Source organism: Capra hircus, chromosome 16 (assembly GCF_001704415.2).
Source record: "Capra hircus breed San Clemente chromosome 16, ASM170441v1, whole genome shotgun sequence".
NCBI lineage: Eukaryota > Metazoa > Chordata > Mammalia > Artiodactyla > Bovidae > Capra > Capra hircus.
In genome coordinates, this window is record NC_030823.1 from 45,650,411 (window position 1) to 45,668,781 (window position 18,371).

The 18,371-nt window shown below is 54.1% G+C and overlaps 1 protein-coding gene across 1 annotated transcript; it reads right to left on the reverse strand.

The window, feature by feature from the left end:
• Window positions 311-14,147, reverse strand: RNF207 (ring finger protein 207). Its single transcript, XM_018060447.1, has 18 exons — window positions 13,500-14,147; window positions 13,200-13,412; window positions 12,207-12,339; window positions 10,953-11,097; window positions 10,783-10,864; window positions 10,637-10,712; window positions 10,431-10,556; window positions 9,989-10,035; window positions 9,658-9,730; window positions 9,523-9,591; window positions 8,930-8,998; window positions 8,684-8,781; window positions 7,809-7,995; window positions 7,450-7,635; window positions 7,120-7,171; window positions 6,572-6,689; window positions 1,910-1,990; window positions 311-1,051 (listed from the first exon to the last, which is right to left on the reverse strand). The coding sequence occupies exons 2-18, from the start codon at window positions 13,388-13,390 to the stop codon at window positions 883-885; spliced, it is 1,902 nt and encodes a 633-aa protein (XP_017915936.1). The 5' UTR covers window positions 13,391-13,412; window positions 13,500-14,147; the 3' UTR covers window positions 311-882.

The window sequence follows — 18,371 nt, forward strand, 5'->3', positions numbered from 1 at the left end:
TGAGTGTTAGGTCATGCAGTTCGTTGTTCAGTTGCTCAGTTGTGTCGGACTCTGTGACCCTGTGGACTGCAGCACGCCAGGCTTATCTGTCCCTCACTATCTCCTGGAGCTTATTCAAACTCATGTTTATTGAGTCAGTGATGCCATCCAACCACCTCATCCTCTGTTGCCCCCTTCTCCTGTCCTTATCTTTCCCAACATCAGGGTCTTGCAGGTTAATTTTCATGTTTAAGTGTTCTGTTTAAGTTCCACTTGACAAAAAGGCTACTGGGTAAGAATGAAAAACCACTGGAGCAAAGTTGCGGGTGAACTGTGCTTTAACGTCATCAGAGGTGCACACAGGAGAGTGACAGCAGGTGGGGACAGTCTTGGGTACAGGGGTTCGGAGGTGCTCTTTCTTTGCTTAATGAGCTCTGCCCAGGCCCCACAGTGAGAAAAGCTGGAGCGAAGGTTTTTCCCCTTGGCTGAGTCAGCACTAGGATCACGATGGGGTAGAACTTTCCAGCTAACAGCGGGGCCATGGTTCAGAAGGAATAGGCTTCCTCTGAGGCAGAGTAGGTGCTGCCCAGTGGGTTAGTCCAAGAGGCTCGTTCATGAAATTCAGAGGGTGCACCCTGGCAGGAGTTCACAGCCCAGTATACAGGGAGGTGCAGGGTGAACTGGGATGCCTCCTGGAGCCACTGTGATAAGGGTCAGGACTCTGAACCACGAGAAGTCTAGCCTAAGCCAGAGAACCTGAAATAGGGACCTGCCGGAGTGTCTGGGTTTTATTGATGATAAATGATTACAAATTAAAAAAAGAAAATGAGAACTGTCTTTTCTTCACTCTCCTGACCTTGATTGGCTTGTCGCAAAGTGCTTGACCCTGGAACTGGTCCCAGGCTAAGCTGGGCACTCCCTCCAGGTGGGGGCATCACCCCCGTTTTTTGATCTGGGTCTGGGCGCATCTTTGTTTTTCAGTGGAGGCTCCTCTGCAAGGCCGCCCAGAGCTCGGCTGTTTCTCAGCTCTGAGTTCTTCTCCTTCTTCTCTGCAACACTTACTGGATCGCTCCTAAAGAAACACTAGGCGTGACCCCCCTCTCCGCTCCTGTCCCCATCTCCTTGGTGTCCCAGCGCTAAAATCCACCCAGCCAGAGGCTTTTAGAACAGCAAGCCTTCCCAAAGGGCACCAGGGGGTGACCACAGCAGAACCAGAACCACACCATGTCATCTCCTAAAGGACTCATCTCGCTTCTAAGACTTGTAGCTGCAAAAACGTCCACAGTTCAGACCATTTCAGAGGCTTGTGACCCTGCTCTTTGAGTCGACCCTCCCTTGAAGCAACCACTCCAGGCACTCCAAGCGGTGCCTGGAGTGGTTGGGGCTGCTTTCTGCTCTGTCACCAACCCCACGGTGGCTTTGGACACAGCTGACCTCTCCCCACCCACAGGCCCTCTTAGCTCTGATTTTCTACAACTCCAGTGAAACCCGAGAAGATCTGATTCTGACAGTGTCGCTCTGTTACTGCACATTCTTTTCTCCCCCTGGCAAGTATGTTGGCAAACACTGTGGCTCCAATGAAGGAAGAAATAACCCTCGGTCACTTTTCCTTGAGTCACATGGCATAAGAGCCAGGGTGCTCAGAGGTGTGTGGGGAAGGAAGCTGGCAGCCATGGCCATCTGTGGTTACAAAACTCCGGTCATGTCCATCAAAGTCACATCTATCACCTACGAGGTCACTGGTTTGAAGGCATCACCCAGATTAAGAACCTCTGCAACCCCAGAATTTATACACGGAGGCCCAGCCGAGGGTGTAGGGCTGGTCAGTGTCAAGCAGGGACCAAAAGAAAACCCAAAGTCTGTCTTTATCATCTGTGTTTGTCTCAGATTAAATCATTTGGCCTGCTCAGGTTGAAAAGACCCGCCTTACCTGGCCGGGGCCTCGGCATTCACGCCATCATCATGCGTGTTTTGTGGATGGTCTGATGGTTCGTCCACAGGGACCTGAAACCTGCAAAACCGAAAGCAGTTCCCAGGGTCTGGATGCAGCAGAGCCGGCCCGGTGCATGTGCTCAGGTTCACGGCACAAACCCTAACCTGAGCATACCCTCAGGGCCCTCCTCGGGCTTTGGGCCTCAGATGTCTACCGGGGGCCAAGGCCATAACAGTGGACGAGAGAGGCTGGGCCCTGTGTTCCTAGGAGCCCTGTTCTGGTCAGAGAGACATGCCAAGGTGGGGCACTGCAGGTCCGAATGGGGGGAGTGACTGTGAGCAATACATGCTTTCAATAGGAGGGTTCCGGAAGGCCTGTCTGTTGATGCTCAAGCTGAGGCCTGGGTGACACCGTCCCTGGAACAAGCTGAAGCAACAACATTCCAGGCGGAGGTGGGGAAGTGGAGCCAGTCCAGCTTCTTTGCAGAACCAAAAGGCTATTGTGACAGGTGTGGGGAGGGGCTGACGAGGACAGAGGTGGGCAGGAGGGTCCCAAAAGGACTCTCAGGCCCCAGGCCACACTGAAGGTGGGGTGTCTCAGAAGCAAGAGAAGAGCGAGATGAGGCGACAGACAGTCCAGGCTCATGATCGTTGCTCCAAGGTCAAAGGATGTAGCTGGAAGGTCGCTGATGATGGAGCAAGAGCATATCCAGGGGGTGGGGTTGAAGGGGGTTCCCAGCACTGGGAGGGGAGGAGGCAGAGGGCAACTCTAGACCAACCTGCAAAGTGGTCCATGAAGAGGGGGAGGGGCAGCCTCCCTGCTCACCCCAAACCCCCAGGAACTGGGCTCCAGCCTGAGCTCCTTTCTATTCACTGACACCAACCACAGATGCTGCTTCCCTACAGAGGTGTGACTGCCAGGGTATTGCCCCTTACAGGCGGGCAGGAGCACACTACTGGCAGCCAACTGCTCACCAAAGCAGGGCACATGGAAGGGAAAGGATGCCCACAGAAAAACCGTGGCTTAGAATGGGCACACAGTGTGAACAAGTGGGGTCTGTGACACCACGATGTCACCTCCACTCAGAGGGCCCCAGGATTGCGTCCATCCTGACTGTATGTAACACCAGAGGTTAGTTCTGCTTGGTTTTGAGGTTCTATAAATGGAATCACACAGTATCTGGAGTAAACTGAACAGCCTAAGAGGACATTTTCATTAGTCCTGGGTGGACAGGGATTTGATCAAGACTGCAAGAGGAGGACTTTCCTAGCGGTCCAGTGGCTAAGACTCCTCATTCCCAATGCAGGAAGTCTGAGTTGGATCCCTGGTCTGGGAACTAGATCCCACATGCTGCAGTTAAGACTTATGCCGCAATGAAGGTCCCACATGCCACAACTAAGACCCAGGGCAGCTAAATAAGTGAATATTTTAAAAAAACTGCAAAAATTATGATGAGTGCAACCACTCAGTGTGACTTGTTAAAGTAGTCACTTAAAAGGTGGCTTGGGGCTTCCCTCGTGGTTCAGTGATTAAGAGTCTGCCTTGCAATGCAGGGGACACTAGTTCGATCCCTGATCTGGGAAGATCCCACATGCCACAGGGCAACTCAGCCCATGGGCCACGACTAATGAAGAACCATGAAGAACTATGCTCTTAGAGCCCGTGCTCCACAACAAGAGAAGCCAACTCAATGAGAAGCCCAAGCACTGCAACTAGAAAGTAGCCCCTGCTCACCGCAACTAGGGAAAGCCCTTGCACAGCAATGAAGAGCAGCACAGCCAAAAATAAATATGTAAATAAATATTTTTAAAAGTAATAAAGTTAAAAAATAAAAAGTGGCTTGGCAGTTCTGGATGAATACAGCAATTGTACACACACACTCTTAATTTCCCTCCTTCCCAAAACTCACTAAAACTAGTAAAGGGACCAAAACAATGAGGGGGGAAATCCTCTCCAGGTTGACAGCAGGAAAGAATAACAGCAACATCTGGAAGCTGGAGAGCAGTAGACAAGTGTCCACTAATTCAGCAGACCTGAGAAGCTGCGGTCCCACCAGTCCCCACCACAGAATCCCCAGGGCCCCAGGAACAGGCAGCCCCGTTGCTTCTGCAGCTCAGGGGCTGTGACTGAAATAGGACAGTGAAGGTTAAGATCCCTGTCTCTGAACAGCTGCAACCCCCCAACCCTGAATTCGGAAAGGTTAGTCTCCTGGAGGGTATGACACACAGATGAGAACTACTAAAAACCAGAAAATTAGGTGTGCAGACAAATGATCCACATGGTGACCTTCCAGGAAGGAAACTGGGCAAAGATCTAAAACTGACATTGGGGCATTAAAAAAAATGAATCATGGGGCTTCCTTGGTCGCTCAGTGGTAAAGAATCCTCCTGCCAATGCAGGAGACACGGGTTCGATTCCTGGTCTGGGAAGATTCCACATGGTGCAGAGCAATTAAGCCTGTGCTCCACAGCTACTGAGCTTATGTTCTAGAGTCCAGGAGCTGAAACTACTGAGCCCATGCTCCACAACAATGGACGCCTCCTCAATGAGAAGCCTGCTCGTGGCAACTAGAGGGCAGCCCTTGCTCTCTGCCACCAGAGAAAAGCCGGAGCAGCCACGAAGACCCAGAACAGCTAAAAGTAGAAAGAAAAAAAAAAAAGGCAAAACAAAAAACCCCACTTACCCAGATGCCTCACATGACCCACATGCTCAGAGCTTGAGCCTGCTCTCCCCCACCTCACTCCTAACATGAAGAGGCAATCAAAGATTTCCTGACATCTGACCAAAGCCTTTATCATGAAAGGTAGAAACCGAAACGTAAAGTAACTTGGAGAAAACAGCCTTCATGGAGAAGGAAACTTAAAAAAAAAAAAAAAAAGTCTATCAGCTCTATCGTGTCCATGAAACAACAGAATGCTATGTAACTAGAGCAGTCAAAGTACCAAAAACACCTCTTTGGAAGTGAAAGCCAATTTATAACATTTAAAAGAGCTCTTGGGGACCACCTTGGTGGTCCAGTGGTCTCTGTGCTCTCAATGTGGGGAGCATGGGTTCAATCCCTGGTCTGGGAACTAGATCCCACATGCCACACCTAAGAGTTCAAGTGCCACAGCTAAAGATCACAATGCAGTAATGAAGATCTAAGATCCCACGTGCTGGAACTAAGACCCAGTGCAGCCAAATAAATATATTGTTTAAAATAAAAGAGCTCTTGGAAATTTTCTTCAAAAATGAACTCAATAGACAAGCTGGAAGATAAAAGAAGAAATCTCCCAGAAAGTATGGCGGATTAATGAAGAGATGGAAAAAAAAAGGACTGAAAAGGGAAGGCAAATCAGAGGACCAGCCACAGAAGGCCAGTATTCAATAAGAATTTCAGAAAGTGGAGAAAATCAATTAACCAGTTCAAAAAGAAACATGCCCAGACAAGGACACGTATTTCCAGATTGAAAGGACCGACTGGTACCCAATGGACAGAACGTTTGCTATTGTTTACTTGCTAAGTCACGTCCTATTCTTTGCAACCCCATGGACTATAGCTAGACCTGCACCAATGTGAAATTTTATAACACTGGGAACAGAGAAGATTCCACAAGCTTCTAAAGAGAATAAGTAGGTCACATTACAAGGATTAGGAATCAAAATGCTTTCAGACTTCTCAAAGACAACCTTGGAAGCTGGAAGGCAATAGAGCATTGCCTTTAAAGGAGATAATACCCAATCTAGAATTTCCATTTAGAATTCAATACCCAGCATAACTATCAGTCAGTCAAGCACTAAGGCAGAATAAAGATACTACAGGAACTTCCCTGAAGGTCTAGTGGTTAAGACTCCAGCGTTCCAATGCAGGGGACAACTGTTCAATCCCTGATTGGGAATAAGATCCCACATGTCTCACAGTATGACCAAAAGATAAAAAGAAAGAAAGATACAGCAGACTTGTGCTGTTCAAAACATGTTTGTCCTATCCTCTCAAGATGCTGTTTGGAGGATAGAAAGTGAAAGTGAAGTGAAGTCGCTCAGTCGTGTCTGACTCTTTGCAACCCCATGGACTGTAGCCCACCAGGCTCCTCCATCCATGGAATTTTCTAGGCAACAGTACTGGAGCCACCAAATCATGAACGAAGGCACGTGGCATATTGGAGTCAGGAGATCTCACTTTGGAACAAGGCAAATGGAGTCCCCTGGAGGGTGGTAGAAGGAGAATCTAGGCTGACCACTGTGTACCAGTGCTACAAGGCAACCACCCTGGGGCTTGTGACTTGAGAGGCAGGCACATTGAGGAATTGCCACCAAGAAACCCTCTGCCCCAGTAACACTTCCTGTGCCCAAGGATGGTGCTGAGAGTCTGGTACAGGTCCTTGTCTAGACTTGGTTTAACCATGGGCTGGGGAAGTTCTCTCTCCTCTGTGTCCTGCTGCCTGGATCAGCTGAAGATCGTCATTTCACCCCCAAAGTGTAAAGATGTGGGTGATGTGTGCCTAGAAGCAGAAACTCAGAGCAGCCCACTCATTCTGTGTTTTAGCCGAGGTCCAGCACCTGACCTGCCCAGATCATGACCTGGCCCACTTCCCTGACAGGAACTCTTCCAATGGTGTGGCACTTTCTCTATCCACATCCTGAAGTATCTTGGTTCCCTCAGAATACCTCCAGCCTCACCTGGGCTCCAGTCGCTCCTTCACCTTGGCAATGGAGCGGATGTAGGGTGTGATTTGCTTGGTGATGGTGGTCAGGTAGGCATTCTCCTGCTTCAGCTGGAGAAGGTCATGGAGCTGGGCTGTGGGGTCCCAGGCCAGAGCATTAGGTCTTGTTGGCTTCAGATCCTCACTCTCCAGCCTCGATCCATGTAAATATCCCAACTATTTGAGTGATTACCTCTAATTAAAGCATGAGGTAAGATTCCTAAAGTCATCCTACTTACTGAATTCTGACCTCAGATATATTTTTTGGGGGTCAGTTAGCAGCTGTGAGTCAAGAACTAAGTGGGGGACTTCCTGGTGGTCCAGTGGCTAAGACTCCACACTCCCAGTGCAGAGGATTTGGGTTAGATCCCTGGTAAGGGAACTAGATCCTCCATACCACAACTAAGACCCGGCACAGCCAAATAAATAAGAAGAGCTTGGGAGTTTGAATCTGGTTATCGGGTAACTGGCTTCCTGCCCCTGAAAGCATGTGGAGGGGAGCACTCAGTAGCAGCTGCCCAGGACCTTCATATATCTCCTGTTCGTTAGCCACCCGCTGGTAGGAGTCCTCCCAAATCTGAAAGAGAAAGTAAGTTGGATATTGCACATGGCCGAGTTGGAAGTTCCATCGGGGCCATTTCTGTCCTCTAGCTGCTCAGAACCACAGGTTGCTCCCAGGCAGTTCCTGGGTTCCAGGCAGCAGAGACCCAGGTTCCAGAGCCTGTGAGGGCCTCCTGGGGCCCCAGGCCGAGTCCGCCCCCTCCCCCCCGCCCCGCCACTTTCTGTCTGGGGGTAGCCCACCAACATGCTGACAGGTGGGGCTGCAGGGGAGAGAGGTGCCTTGGGAGGGGCTACCTCCTGGAAGACTGCTCTCAGGCCCTCCACGGAAGCATACTCCGAGGCGATCTGGGCGTCCACCTGCAGGGCCTTATGTAAGACGTCACCCATGATCTCAGCTTTGATGAGCGAATGGTGCTTGGTGAGGTCCCGGTGCAGCTCCTGTACCTGGTCCTTCAGGTTCTGCATCTCTGCCTGCAGGCGCTGGGGGAGGGGAGAGACCGGTGTTTGCCTGTGTGCCCTGCAGGCTGCGTGCGCTGCGGGGGGCCTCGGTGGAGGTGCACCTGGCAGCCCTGGTGGCCGGATGAGGTCTGGCCACAGCACTCTGGCGCGAAGGGGTGGGGCCTTTCCTCGCTGGCCCATCCCGGCCCCCTCACCCGGTAGGAGTCCTCGTAGTGGCGGCAATGCTCCGTGAAGGGTGAGTCGTTGCCCTCTGCCAGCAGCACCTTGGTACTGATGGACCGGTGCAGTGTGGGCTTTTGGACCGGCGACCCCAACATCTTCCCTACCGGGGAAGGGCAGCCGCGCCCCCTCAGCACCTTGGGGCCTGAGCCCCCTGCGAGCCTGGGGAGAGAACTCGTGTGGCTGTGGCTGTGGGGGTCCAGAGGGTCCTCCCTTACCCCAGCCTCTCACCCCAGGCGGCACACCAGAACCACTCAGGGGCCCTCAATAAACCTGATGCCAGGCTTTGTCCACCCAAGACCAATGACATCAGCAGGGTATTTTTAAAAGTTGAGAGTTATGCCAGCATGCAGAAGAGTCCATCAGGATGTCCTCAGGGCTGGTCCCCAGCACACCGTAAGTTCATGCACACACACGGGACCTTGCAAATTTGGCCTGATACCCAGTCTCCTATGCCTGGGGCCCTGGGACCCTTGGCAGACAACCCCAGCTTAGGCATTTCTCCTAACTCCTAGGGATCTCCAGCTCTTTAGACTGACCCCCCATTCCCAGAAGTCAGACCCCCTGTGGCTTCCGGTGGCTGAGACCCCACTCTAAGCTACCCTTCCTTTCAGGGCTTAGACACCCCGATCCAGGTGCACAACTGCGGTTGGGGGCAGCCCCTGAGTCCTCCTGTTTACCCCTGACCCGGCTCCAAGCCCAATCTGTGTGGGCTTCCGACCAGGATGGCTGCTTTCAGGCTGGGCAGGCTCCCGCGTGGGAGCTTGGTGAGCTGAGAAAGTCTGCCCCCACCCCAGTGGAAATCTTGTGCCCGCCTCCCCGTTCCCGGTCCGGCGCCCTCGCGGCTCACGTGCTAGTGCCACCCCCAGCACCCGCCGCGCGGCGTGGCCCCAGCAGCAGTAGCGGCTCCAGGCAGCGCGCGAACTCGGCGCGGTGGTCGCTGGCGATCTGGGTGGCAGGATGAGGTCGTGAGGTAGGTCCTCCCCTGCGGGCCCGCGCCCCCGCCCGCGGCCCACCCCATGCCGCGGTCTCCCCGGCCCACTTTGCGTCCTCGGCCCGTGCCTCCACCCCCGGCGCTCCCCGCGCCCCCACGCACCTTGCTGCTCTGTGCCGGCCGCAGGCGATGTGGCCGCGTGACGATGCCCTGCAATCTCTCCATCAGCTCCTGCGGCCGGGGGAGGGGGAAAGAGGAGGGCTCTCAGGTGGCTGGGGTGACACTGAGGGGAGGGGTCCGGAGGGCGAGTCTGCCTTTAGGACGGTTACTTGCCTTCTGATCCTCCCTGGGATTGGCCGGATGTCCACCCCAACCTCCCCCACCCCAAATGTCGACAGGAAAAGTTGGGGTGTCTGGACTTCAGTAGACTATGTGTTTTTGGGGAGGAGGTTTATGCTCCCTCCGGCTCTGCTTGTCCTCTTATTTATTTATTGGCTGCACTGGTGGCTTTGGGGGATCTTAGTTCCCCCGCCCGGGACTGAACCTTGCAGAATCCTAACCACTGGAGACCACCAGGGAATTCCCTGCTGTCCTCTTAAAAGGGCTCCGCTGGCCCCCAAGTAGTTTGTAGATGACAGTGTGGAGGAGGTAGCCAGCCTCCAGGGAACAGGCTGCCCAGCCCTGAGGTGGGGGTCTCAGATGTGCACATTGGGTTCCTGCTGGGGAGGGGGGACCCAGGAGTTGGGGGCACTCACGTAGCCTAGGTCCAGGAACTCGGCCTTGTTGGCCAAGCTGAGGAAGGAAGAGCAGATGACCAGGTGAACCTGCAAGAGGGACACTGCTCAGTGCCTGGGCGGGGTGTCCAGCCCCATGCCCCCAGCTCTCCTTACCTGCAGGGTGGGCAGCAGAGTGGCTAAATGGGAGAGCTGCTCCTTGAAGGCCTTGTCCTTCTCTTCATACTGGCTGGGGGAGGGGCAGGCAGCCTCATCTCCAAGAGGAGGGCTGCCCACCCCCACCTGGGTGGGGCCTCAGAACTGGGGGGTTTCATCTCCCTACCCGCTTTATGCATCCTTCCCTGTCTCCCCTTCCCTGAGCCACCCTGCCTTCCCCTCATGGAGTGGACACCTGGATGTCTTGCTCTTAGGTGGGATGAGGCTGGCCTAGGCTCCAGCTGGTGTCTGAAGGTCAAGGGGCAGAGGGTGGAGACCTGCCATCACTCACCTCTGCACGGCCTGCAGCAGCAGCGCTTTCCTCTCTGACAGTTTGTCCTGGGAGGAACGGTCCACTAACTGACTGAGCAGACTTGGCCCTGCTCCTTCCCAGCAGTCTCCCAGGCTCCTGGGCCCCAGCCACACAGCTGCTTAGGCTGGCTCTCTCTCCAGCCCACAAGCTCTGCTACCCCCGCCTGGGAGCACCAGCAGCCTCATCTCCAATGTCACCTCCTATGGGAAGTCTTCCCTGACCACATCACATCACAGACCCCAGCCTAGGGCGGGCCCTTGCTCCTCCTCTGAATTTTCCCGGCTACTGAGATTAACTCCTGAAAGTAGTTTAGTGCTTGCTACACTGGAATCTCTAGGAGGGCTGGGGCAGGCCTGGGCCCCAGCCAGGTCATGCTGATAAGGATTCTGGGCTGTAGCTGTTTAGTCCCCCTACCCCTCACCTGCATGCTGCTGAAGAGGGCCTGGATGGCGGCCTCCTCCTCCGCCGCGCTGCGTCTCACCTCCTCCACCATCGCCTGCAGCAGCTCGATGGCTTCTCGAGTGGCGGTCTGCAGGGCCTTCACCTCCTGGGGACAGGGCGGCCTCAGCCTCCTAGGGGCGCGCATTCCCAGCCCCGGCCCCGGGGCGCCAGGCAGCCCGCGCTCACCAGCACCGCCTGCTGCAGCCGCTCGCAGCCCTGGACGTAAGCTGACTCGAGGTCCACGCAGTGGACGCGGCTCTCCCTGCAGGGACCCCGCGCGTGAGCCCCGCTCCGGGACGCTCTCCAGCCCACCTCCTGCGCCCTCTACCCACCCCTGCATGTCCCGGAAGCAGCGGATGCACAGCAGCGACTTCTTGTCGGTGGAGAACAGGACATAGGGCTCGGAGTGCAGCGCTGCGGCGAGGGCGGCGGTGAGGGCGCCTGCCAGCGCCCTCCCCCATCCCCGCCTGGCGCCGGCCCCGTCCCCGCACGCCGCACTCACTGCACTTCTGGAGCACGTCGCGGCTGCGCTGGCCCAAGGCCACGATGTCGTGGCGCGCGAACATGCGTGCCCGGTGCGTCTCGTCTCGGCAGCGCGCGCACAGCGGCTGCCCACACGTGTTGCAGAAGTACGTGGTCTCCGCGTCCTGCGGATAGAGCTTGGGCTCAGCCCGCCAGTGAACTGGAAGCCTGTGTTTTCGAGTCTCCGGCAGGGGCAGGGCCGCCGGCAGCCCTTTCATGTAAACCCGACGCGCAGCGCTCTGTATCCCCAGTTTACAGACGAGAATATCGAGGTTCAGAGAGTAGGTGAGGGGGAGGTACCCAGAACAGGCTTGAGGAGGGGGTTCCCCAGGGTTGTGGGGAGGGCAGATACTGTATTTGCAAAACATTTAACCTACAACAGAAACGTATGTGTGCCCGTGGGCAAGACCTGTCAAGCCCCTCTTGGCACCCTCAATAGGAGCCACATGGCTGTGTTCACCCCAGCCATTTGAAGTTGGGACTTGACTGGGAGGGGGAAAGGGGTGAAGGTGTGCAGGTGCCCTTCCCTGTGGCTGAGAGTCCAAGGCATCGATCCCAGGAATGGATATGAAAACACAGACCCCCAACTTCTTTGGCATTCAAGGCCATTTCCTCCTCAAGCTCTCCCTACCTCTGGCCCCTCACCTACTGCTCCTTATCTCCGTATTTCTGGGTAGCATATATTCTAGAACTTGCCAGCACACCCTGACCTTTTGCTCCTGTACGGACATCCTCCTGGGATTCCTCAGACCAGGTTCCACAGTCCAGAGAGAGTCCCCTGTGCACTTCTCAGTCCAGCCCAAACCTGGCCTCTGCTCCCAGGTCCTTCAGGATGACCTCTCCCCCAAAACACAGTGTGCTCACATCCCCTGTCCTCTCTGGCTGCAGATAGCGGCTTGTGGCTACCCAGGTAGCAGTGGACCCTAGAGGGACTCCAGGTCTGTGCACTGGATTGCTCTTCCTGTTCCATTTCACAACTCTGCCCTGAGTTGGGGGCCAGTAAACTACCCCCAAATCCAAGTGGCTTTAACCCCTGCACCTAGCAGACTGTTGGTTCAAGTGAGTTGTTTCGGACTTCAGTCTCCATACCAGTAAAATGGGGCCTCTGTTCTGGATAGGAGGTGCTTTAGAGAGGGGCTGGAGAGCCCGCTGTTGGGTGATTCTCTGAGGATATGGCATCAGGACAGTGCAGCCTGGCCCCCTCCGCTCCCCACTGCACCCCAGGTGCCCCTGCCTGCTTGCCGCACTCCAGGTCGCAGTTGGCGCAGCGCACCACCTCGGTGCCATCCCCTGAGCTGTCCACCAGGAACTGCAACAGCCGATCCACTGGAGGGAGCCCGCTGGGGCCCTTCACCACCGTCTGGTGCCTGTGGAGAAGCTTCAGCCTAGCTCCAGATGCCCCTTCCCCAAGGCTCCCTACCCACTTCCTACTGTGTACATTCCAGGCGGAACTAAAAATAGGGTGGGAGGTGGGGTGCCTGCAGGCCTGACATCTATAAATATTTCAGCCAGTGCGCACTCCAACTGGTCCCTTCCCAGCCCTGGAGGGATCCTGGGAGGGGGTTGGCGACTCAGGGTGTCAAAGGCAGAAGCCTCCCTTCAAGCCCCTCTCACTGCATTAGGCAAATTCAGGGCCACCCCAGGTATCCTGAGCTTCCCTGGTAGCCCAGCGGTTAAAGAATCCACTTGCAATGCAGGGGACAAAGGAGGCTTGGGTTCAATCCCTGGGTCAGGAAAATCCCCTAGAAATGGCAACCCACTCTAGTACTCTTGCCTGGAGTATCCTATGGACAGAGGAGGAGCCTGGTGGGCTACAGTCCATGGGGTCACAAAGGCTCAGACACAGCTGAGCACATATGCACAGGTAGCTTGAGCCAATGTAACTTGCTACTTTGACCTGAGACTTAAGGACCCCTAAGCGAGTCATTGAGAGTGTCCCGACGCTGAGCTGAGATCACCTACTCCAGCAGCATCCAATTCCACAGCACAGGCACTCTAGCCTGCCCTTGCCCCCCCGATTTATCTTGAGAGGCCTTGGGTTATAATCCCAGGTCTCAGTTACCCTGATTTGTAAAATGGGCAGGAGCCTTCACGATCTCTGGCAGAGAGGCACCAGCTGGGTGCAGTCTCTCCCAGCCTTCTTCCTGAAGAGTCTTGGCCTCCCAGCACCCAGATCCCTTCCCAGAGGGAGCCAGCCGCCCCTCCTCCGAGGTTTCCAGGCACTCACTGGCACAGAGGGCAGGCGAGGCGGCCATCAGTAGCGCGGCCACGCAGGCAACCGGCGCAGAACTCGTGAAAACAGTCCAGCAGGCAGGGGCGCTCATACTGCGCGTGGCACAGCGGGCACACGAGGGGGTGGCCGCTTGTCCCGTCCAGGGCGCCTGGGCCCTCCAGAGGCGTGAAGATAGCTCCGGACATCTTCAGGGACAGCGCAGGAGGGCTGTGGAACGCCCTTGGTTGGGGAGGGCTCTCACCGTGCCCGCGCCGGCATCCGGAGCCCCCCTTCCCCTGCGCCGGTCCCCCTTACCTGTCCGGCCCGGACCCTTCGCGGCGTCCAGAGATCGTGGAGCGGGGGAGCAGCTAGGGTTCAGGGCTGGGGGCTAGCGCGCCGGGGCGGGGAGGATGGGCAGGAGGCGCGCAGAGAGGCCAGACCCTGTGCGTCCTCCCACTTCTCCGAGGCGGCCCCTGGAAGGTCAGTGCATCCTACCCAACGCCCGACCTCCCTCTTTACCCCCCACCTAACCTCCCCTTACTCCCACCTCAGGAATTCTCCTGCCGGTGTCCTCTGGATGACCCGCAGGCGGCACCCCTTCCGCCCCCCGGTGCTCCGGTCCACCTTTCCCAGGTCGGCGGCTGCTGCCTCGCCGCGAGGGCCTGCACCGAATGAACTCCGCGCTTCCCCACCGCTCTGACCCAGGGCCCCGGTCACAGCCACGGCCACGGCCACTGTACCCTCCGCCCGGAGGAGGAGTGTGGCGGGAACGCGCGGCTGGAAACGACCCCGTGGGGCTAGGGTTCGAAACTTGGACTGGATCCCGCCCGGGGTGACAGAGCCCCGAGCCCGGAGTCGCCGGAGCGCCGCACAGAGCGGAGCCCGAGGGCCCTGGCTGCGGGCTCCTCAGGGGTGTATGGCCCCCCGGCCAGGCTGGCTGTGTCGGGTCGGACTTGGCCGGGACAGGAGTTCGCCTGCGCGGTCCTATTTCCTCAACGGCCAGTTGAGGGCGCCCGAGAGCAGCAGCCGCCCCTCCCACCCATTGGCTTGGGAGGCACGTGAGAGGGCTTGGCAGGCCAGGGCTGCGTTTGGCAGGTTGGGGGCCCCCGTCCGACCTCTCAGAGCCTCGGGGTGGGTTAGAAAGGGGGACCTCCCGGTGATCAGGGCAGATTTCAATGAAGTGAAATGCACGTCCCAAGCCTCCAAATAATTAAGACCCCAGCCCCATCAGCAGCGGAGTGCCCCACGAAGAGGTAGGTTCGGGAGGGAGAGAGCGAGAGAGGACTCGCTGAGCCTTTCCACCTGGGCCCTTCTGTCTTTCTTGGGCTGCCGTATACTTGTTTCACGCAGGGTGATTTTCTCCAAATTGCCTGCTTTCTCTGCACATGCCATCCTGAGCTCCTGGAGAGCAGCCCCGTCTCTGCTCCCGCCACCGCCCCACCCCACCCCCGACCCCGTCCCGGAAACCAGGGTCAAGCCACAGCCTGACCCATGGAAAGTGCTCAATTCAATCTTACTAATCAGTTAGAAAAAACTAGGAGATAATATTCTAGCTGGGTTTTGAAGGATGAGTAGAAGTTTGCAAGGGAGAAGAAAGGAAGTGAATTTTAGGCAGGAAATACCTATTCTTTTCAGGGTTGATAGCTTATGGTGGTAGGTGTCGAGTTTGTGGTCTCTGAAGAAGGTTTCATTCCAGAACCAAAGATGCAGTCTCAGTCACTCAGAGCTTTGTGCAGCAAATATTTTAATGAAATGAAAGGACTGAGAAATCTTCTGATCAGAAGAGGGTAGGAAGAGTACCCACTTTGCTAGATTGAGCAGGGCATTATACACTTTTGAGCTGGCTGCTGAAAATAAATAAAAAGAATACCTCAAGACTGAAAGTTTTACAAGACCCTTTCCCAAGCCATACATCCTGAGATAAGTTTGACACAAGATTCAGTTCAGTTCAGTTCAGTCGCTCAGTCGTGTCCAACTCTTTGCGACCCCATGAATCGCAGCACACCAGGCCTCCCTGTCCATCACCATCTCCCGGAGTTCACTCAGACTCACATCCATCGAGTCCGTGATGCCATCCAGCCATCTCATCCTTTGTTGTCCCCTTCTCCTCCTGCCCCCAATCCCTCCCAGCATCAGAGTCTTTCCAATGAGTCAACTCTTCGCATGAGGTGGCCAAAGTACTGGAGTTTCAGCTTTAGCATCATTCCTTCCAAAGAAATCCAAGGGCTGATCTCCTTCAGAATGGACTGGTTGGATCTCCTTGCAGTCCAAGGGACTCTCAAGAGTCTTCTCCAACACCACAGTTCAAAAGCATCAATTCTTCAGGGCTCAGCCGTCTTCACAGTCCAACTCTCACATCCATACATGACCACAGGAAAAACCATAGCCTTGACTAGACGGACCTTAGTCGGCAAGGTAATGTCTCTGCTTTTGAATATACTATCTAGGTTGGTCATAACTTTTCTTCCAAGGAGTAAGTGTCTTTTAATTTCATGGCTGCAGTCACCATCTGCAGTGATTTTGGAGCCCCCCAAAATAAAGTCTGACACTGTTTCCACTGTTTTCCCATCTATTTCCCAAGAAGTGATGGGACCAGATGCCATGATCTTCGTTTTCTGAATGTTGAGCTTTAAGCCAACTTTTTCGCTCTCCTCTTTCACTTTCATCAAGAGGCTTTTTAGCGCCTCTTCACTTTCTGCCATAAGGGGGGTGTCATCTGCATATCTGAGGTTATTGATATTTCTCCCGGCAATTTTGATTCCAGCTTGTGTTTCTTCCAGTCCAGTGTTTCTCATGATGTACTCTGTATATAAGTTAAATAAGCAGGGTGACAATATACAGCCTTGACTACTCCTTTTCCTATTTGACCCAAGATTAGCCAGGGAGAATGGGTTCCAGGCAACATGCCTCTGGGAGAGATACAGTGTTGCTGAGAAACAGGTTCCCAGGCAAGATTTGTTACAATTATAATCATTAACATAGAGCCTAAGTAAAACATACCCATGAGTAAGATGTATTACTGCTCTGTAATGATTAGCTCCAGATCTAAAGAAAAGCCAGCTCTCAGGCAAGATACATTGTTACACAAGGCTTAAGGAAAGCATGAGCAAGACACATTATTGCTTGTGCAGCCTATGTGACTAAGGCAAAAGAACTGGAACAAGAATGTTCACTTCCTCTTTAAAGGAGCCTTGGACTCCCTATCAACCTGCCTAAGTTAATGCTAGAACAGTCCTCTCTAGCCCTTGTGCTCCAAGTCATAGTAACAGTGGCCAGTGTTTACAGGTCAAGGTACTATTCAAAGTTCTTTTACTTGTATTATCTCAACTAATCCTGACCATTTTTTTAAAAAGTGAAAGTGTCAGTTGCTTAGTTGTGTCCTGACTGCAACCCTATGGCTAGAGCCAGTCAGGCTCCTCTCTGTCCATGGAATTCTACGGGAAAGAATACTGGAGTGGGTAGCCATTCCCTTCTCCAGGGGATCTTCTTGACCCAGGGTTTGAACCCGGATCTTCTGCATTGCAAGCAGATTCTTTACCATCGGAGTCACCAATTCTGACCACCTTACAGCCTTACTATTTGAGTAGTATCAATATTTACTGAGCATCCACCATGGGCCCTATACATAGAAATGGGCAAACCAGGTTCACCAATACACAAATCAACAAATACAACAAGGACAGACTATGTTAAATACTCTGAAGTTAAGAATCGGGATGGTGTGATGGAGGGCAGCTGGGAGGAGGTGGAGCTGAAGACACACTAGATAACCATGGATAGGCAGAGCTCCTGGAGGATGAGAAGAAATGAGACACAAGAAAAGCCAGGAAGAGTTCAAAGCTGAGCCAATGGCAAGTACAAGGTTCCAGAAGTTGGAATAAATGTGAAGGAAGGAAAGGAAGACCAATGTGGGTGGAGAGGAAGGGATGCAGGATTGGGGTAGGCTGAGGATGGAGAGTGGGGGCAAGGGCATGTAGAGTTGAGGGTTGCATCTTTGGGGTGAAGGTGGTCATCTTGACCTTCTAGACTAGAGAGGAGTCCATGCTGGATGCTGTACATACAGACTTGGGGAGTCATATTTAAGGTTATGTGTCTGGACTTCCCTGGTGGAACAGTGGTTAAGACTGTGTGCTTCCACTGCAGGGGATGCAGGTTTGATCCCTGGTCAGGGAACTAAGATCCTGCATGCCCTGTGGCATGGCCAAAAAAAGAAAAAAGACGTGTTTGGAGCATGGCAAAGGTCAAGTGTAGATAAAGACGAGAGGGGCTTTGTTTCCTGTAGACCTTCAAGTCCAGGGAGGAGGAGAGGGAGCAGCAAGGAGATGGAGGAGTGGCCAGAGGTGGAAGGAGAACCAGGAGAGATTGAGGTCCTGGGGACCCAGGGAAGAAGGGTCACCAAGGACGAGTGACCTCTGGTATCAGATGCTAATAGAAGCAGGAAGACCAGGACCTAACCCCAGTTCTTAACAGGAGGACATCATCAGTGACCTTGATGAGAGCTGTCCTGGTGGCTGGTGGGGGTGTCTATGTGAAAAGCCTCCCTCCCCTCCCGCCCCGCCCTAAGTGGGTTCAAAAGGAAATGGGAGGAGAGAAACTGACAGTGCACAGAGGAAACTTCCAAGGAAACTGGCCATAACAAAAATACCAAAATTTCTGGTTTATCAGAAATTTCTCACAGTTGTGAGGCCTGGAAGCCTGAGATCAGGTGTAGACAGATGGGGCTCCTGGTGCAGCCACTCTTCCTGGCTTGTTGTCGGCTCTCTTCTCTCTGTGGCTGGCATGGCAAGACAGATCTCAGGTGTCTTCTTTGCCAGTCCCATCATGAAGCCCCACTCTCATGATCGCTTATAAATCTAATTACTTCCCAGAGGACTTGCCTCCAAATACCATCACTTTGGGGACTAGGGGTCTCACTTATGAATTTGGAAGGACACAAACATTCAGTACACAGCAGACAGGAGACGAAAGGGGTGGTATGTGACAGGTAATGTTGTGGGTTGAGAGACTGCTTTTTCTGTTTTAAGATGGGAGGTTTTGTTTTTTTATTATTATATTTGTATAAGATTAGCAGTCAAATTTTAAAAATTATTTATTTATTTGTGGCTGCACTGGGTCTTGGGCTTCCCTGATAGCTCAGTTGGTAAAGAATCCTCCTGCAATGAGGGAGACCTGGGTTCGATCCCTGGG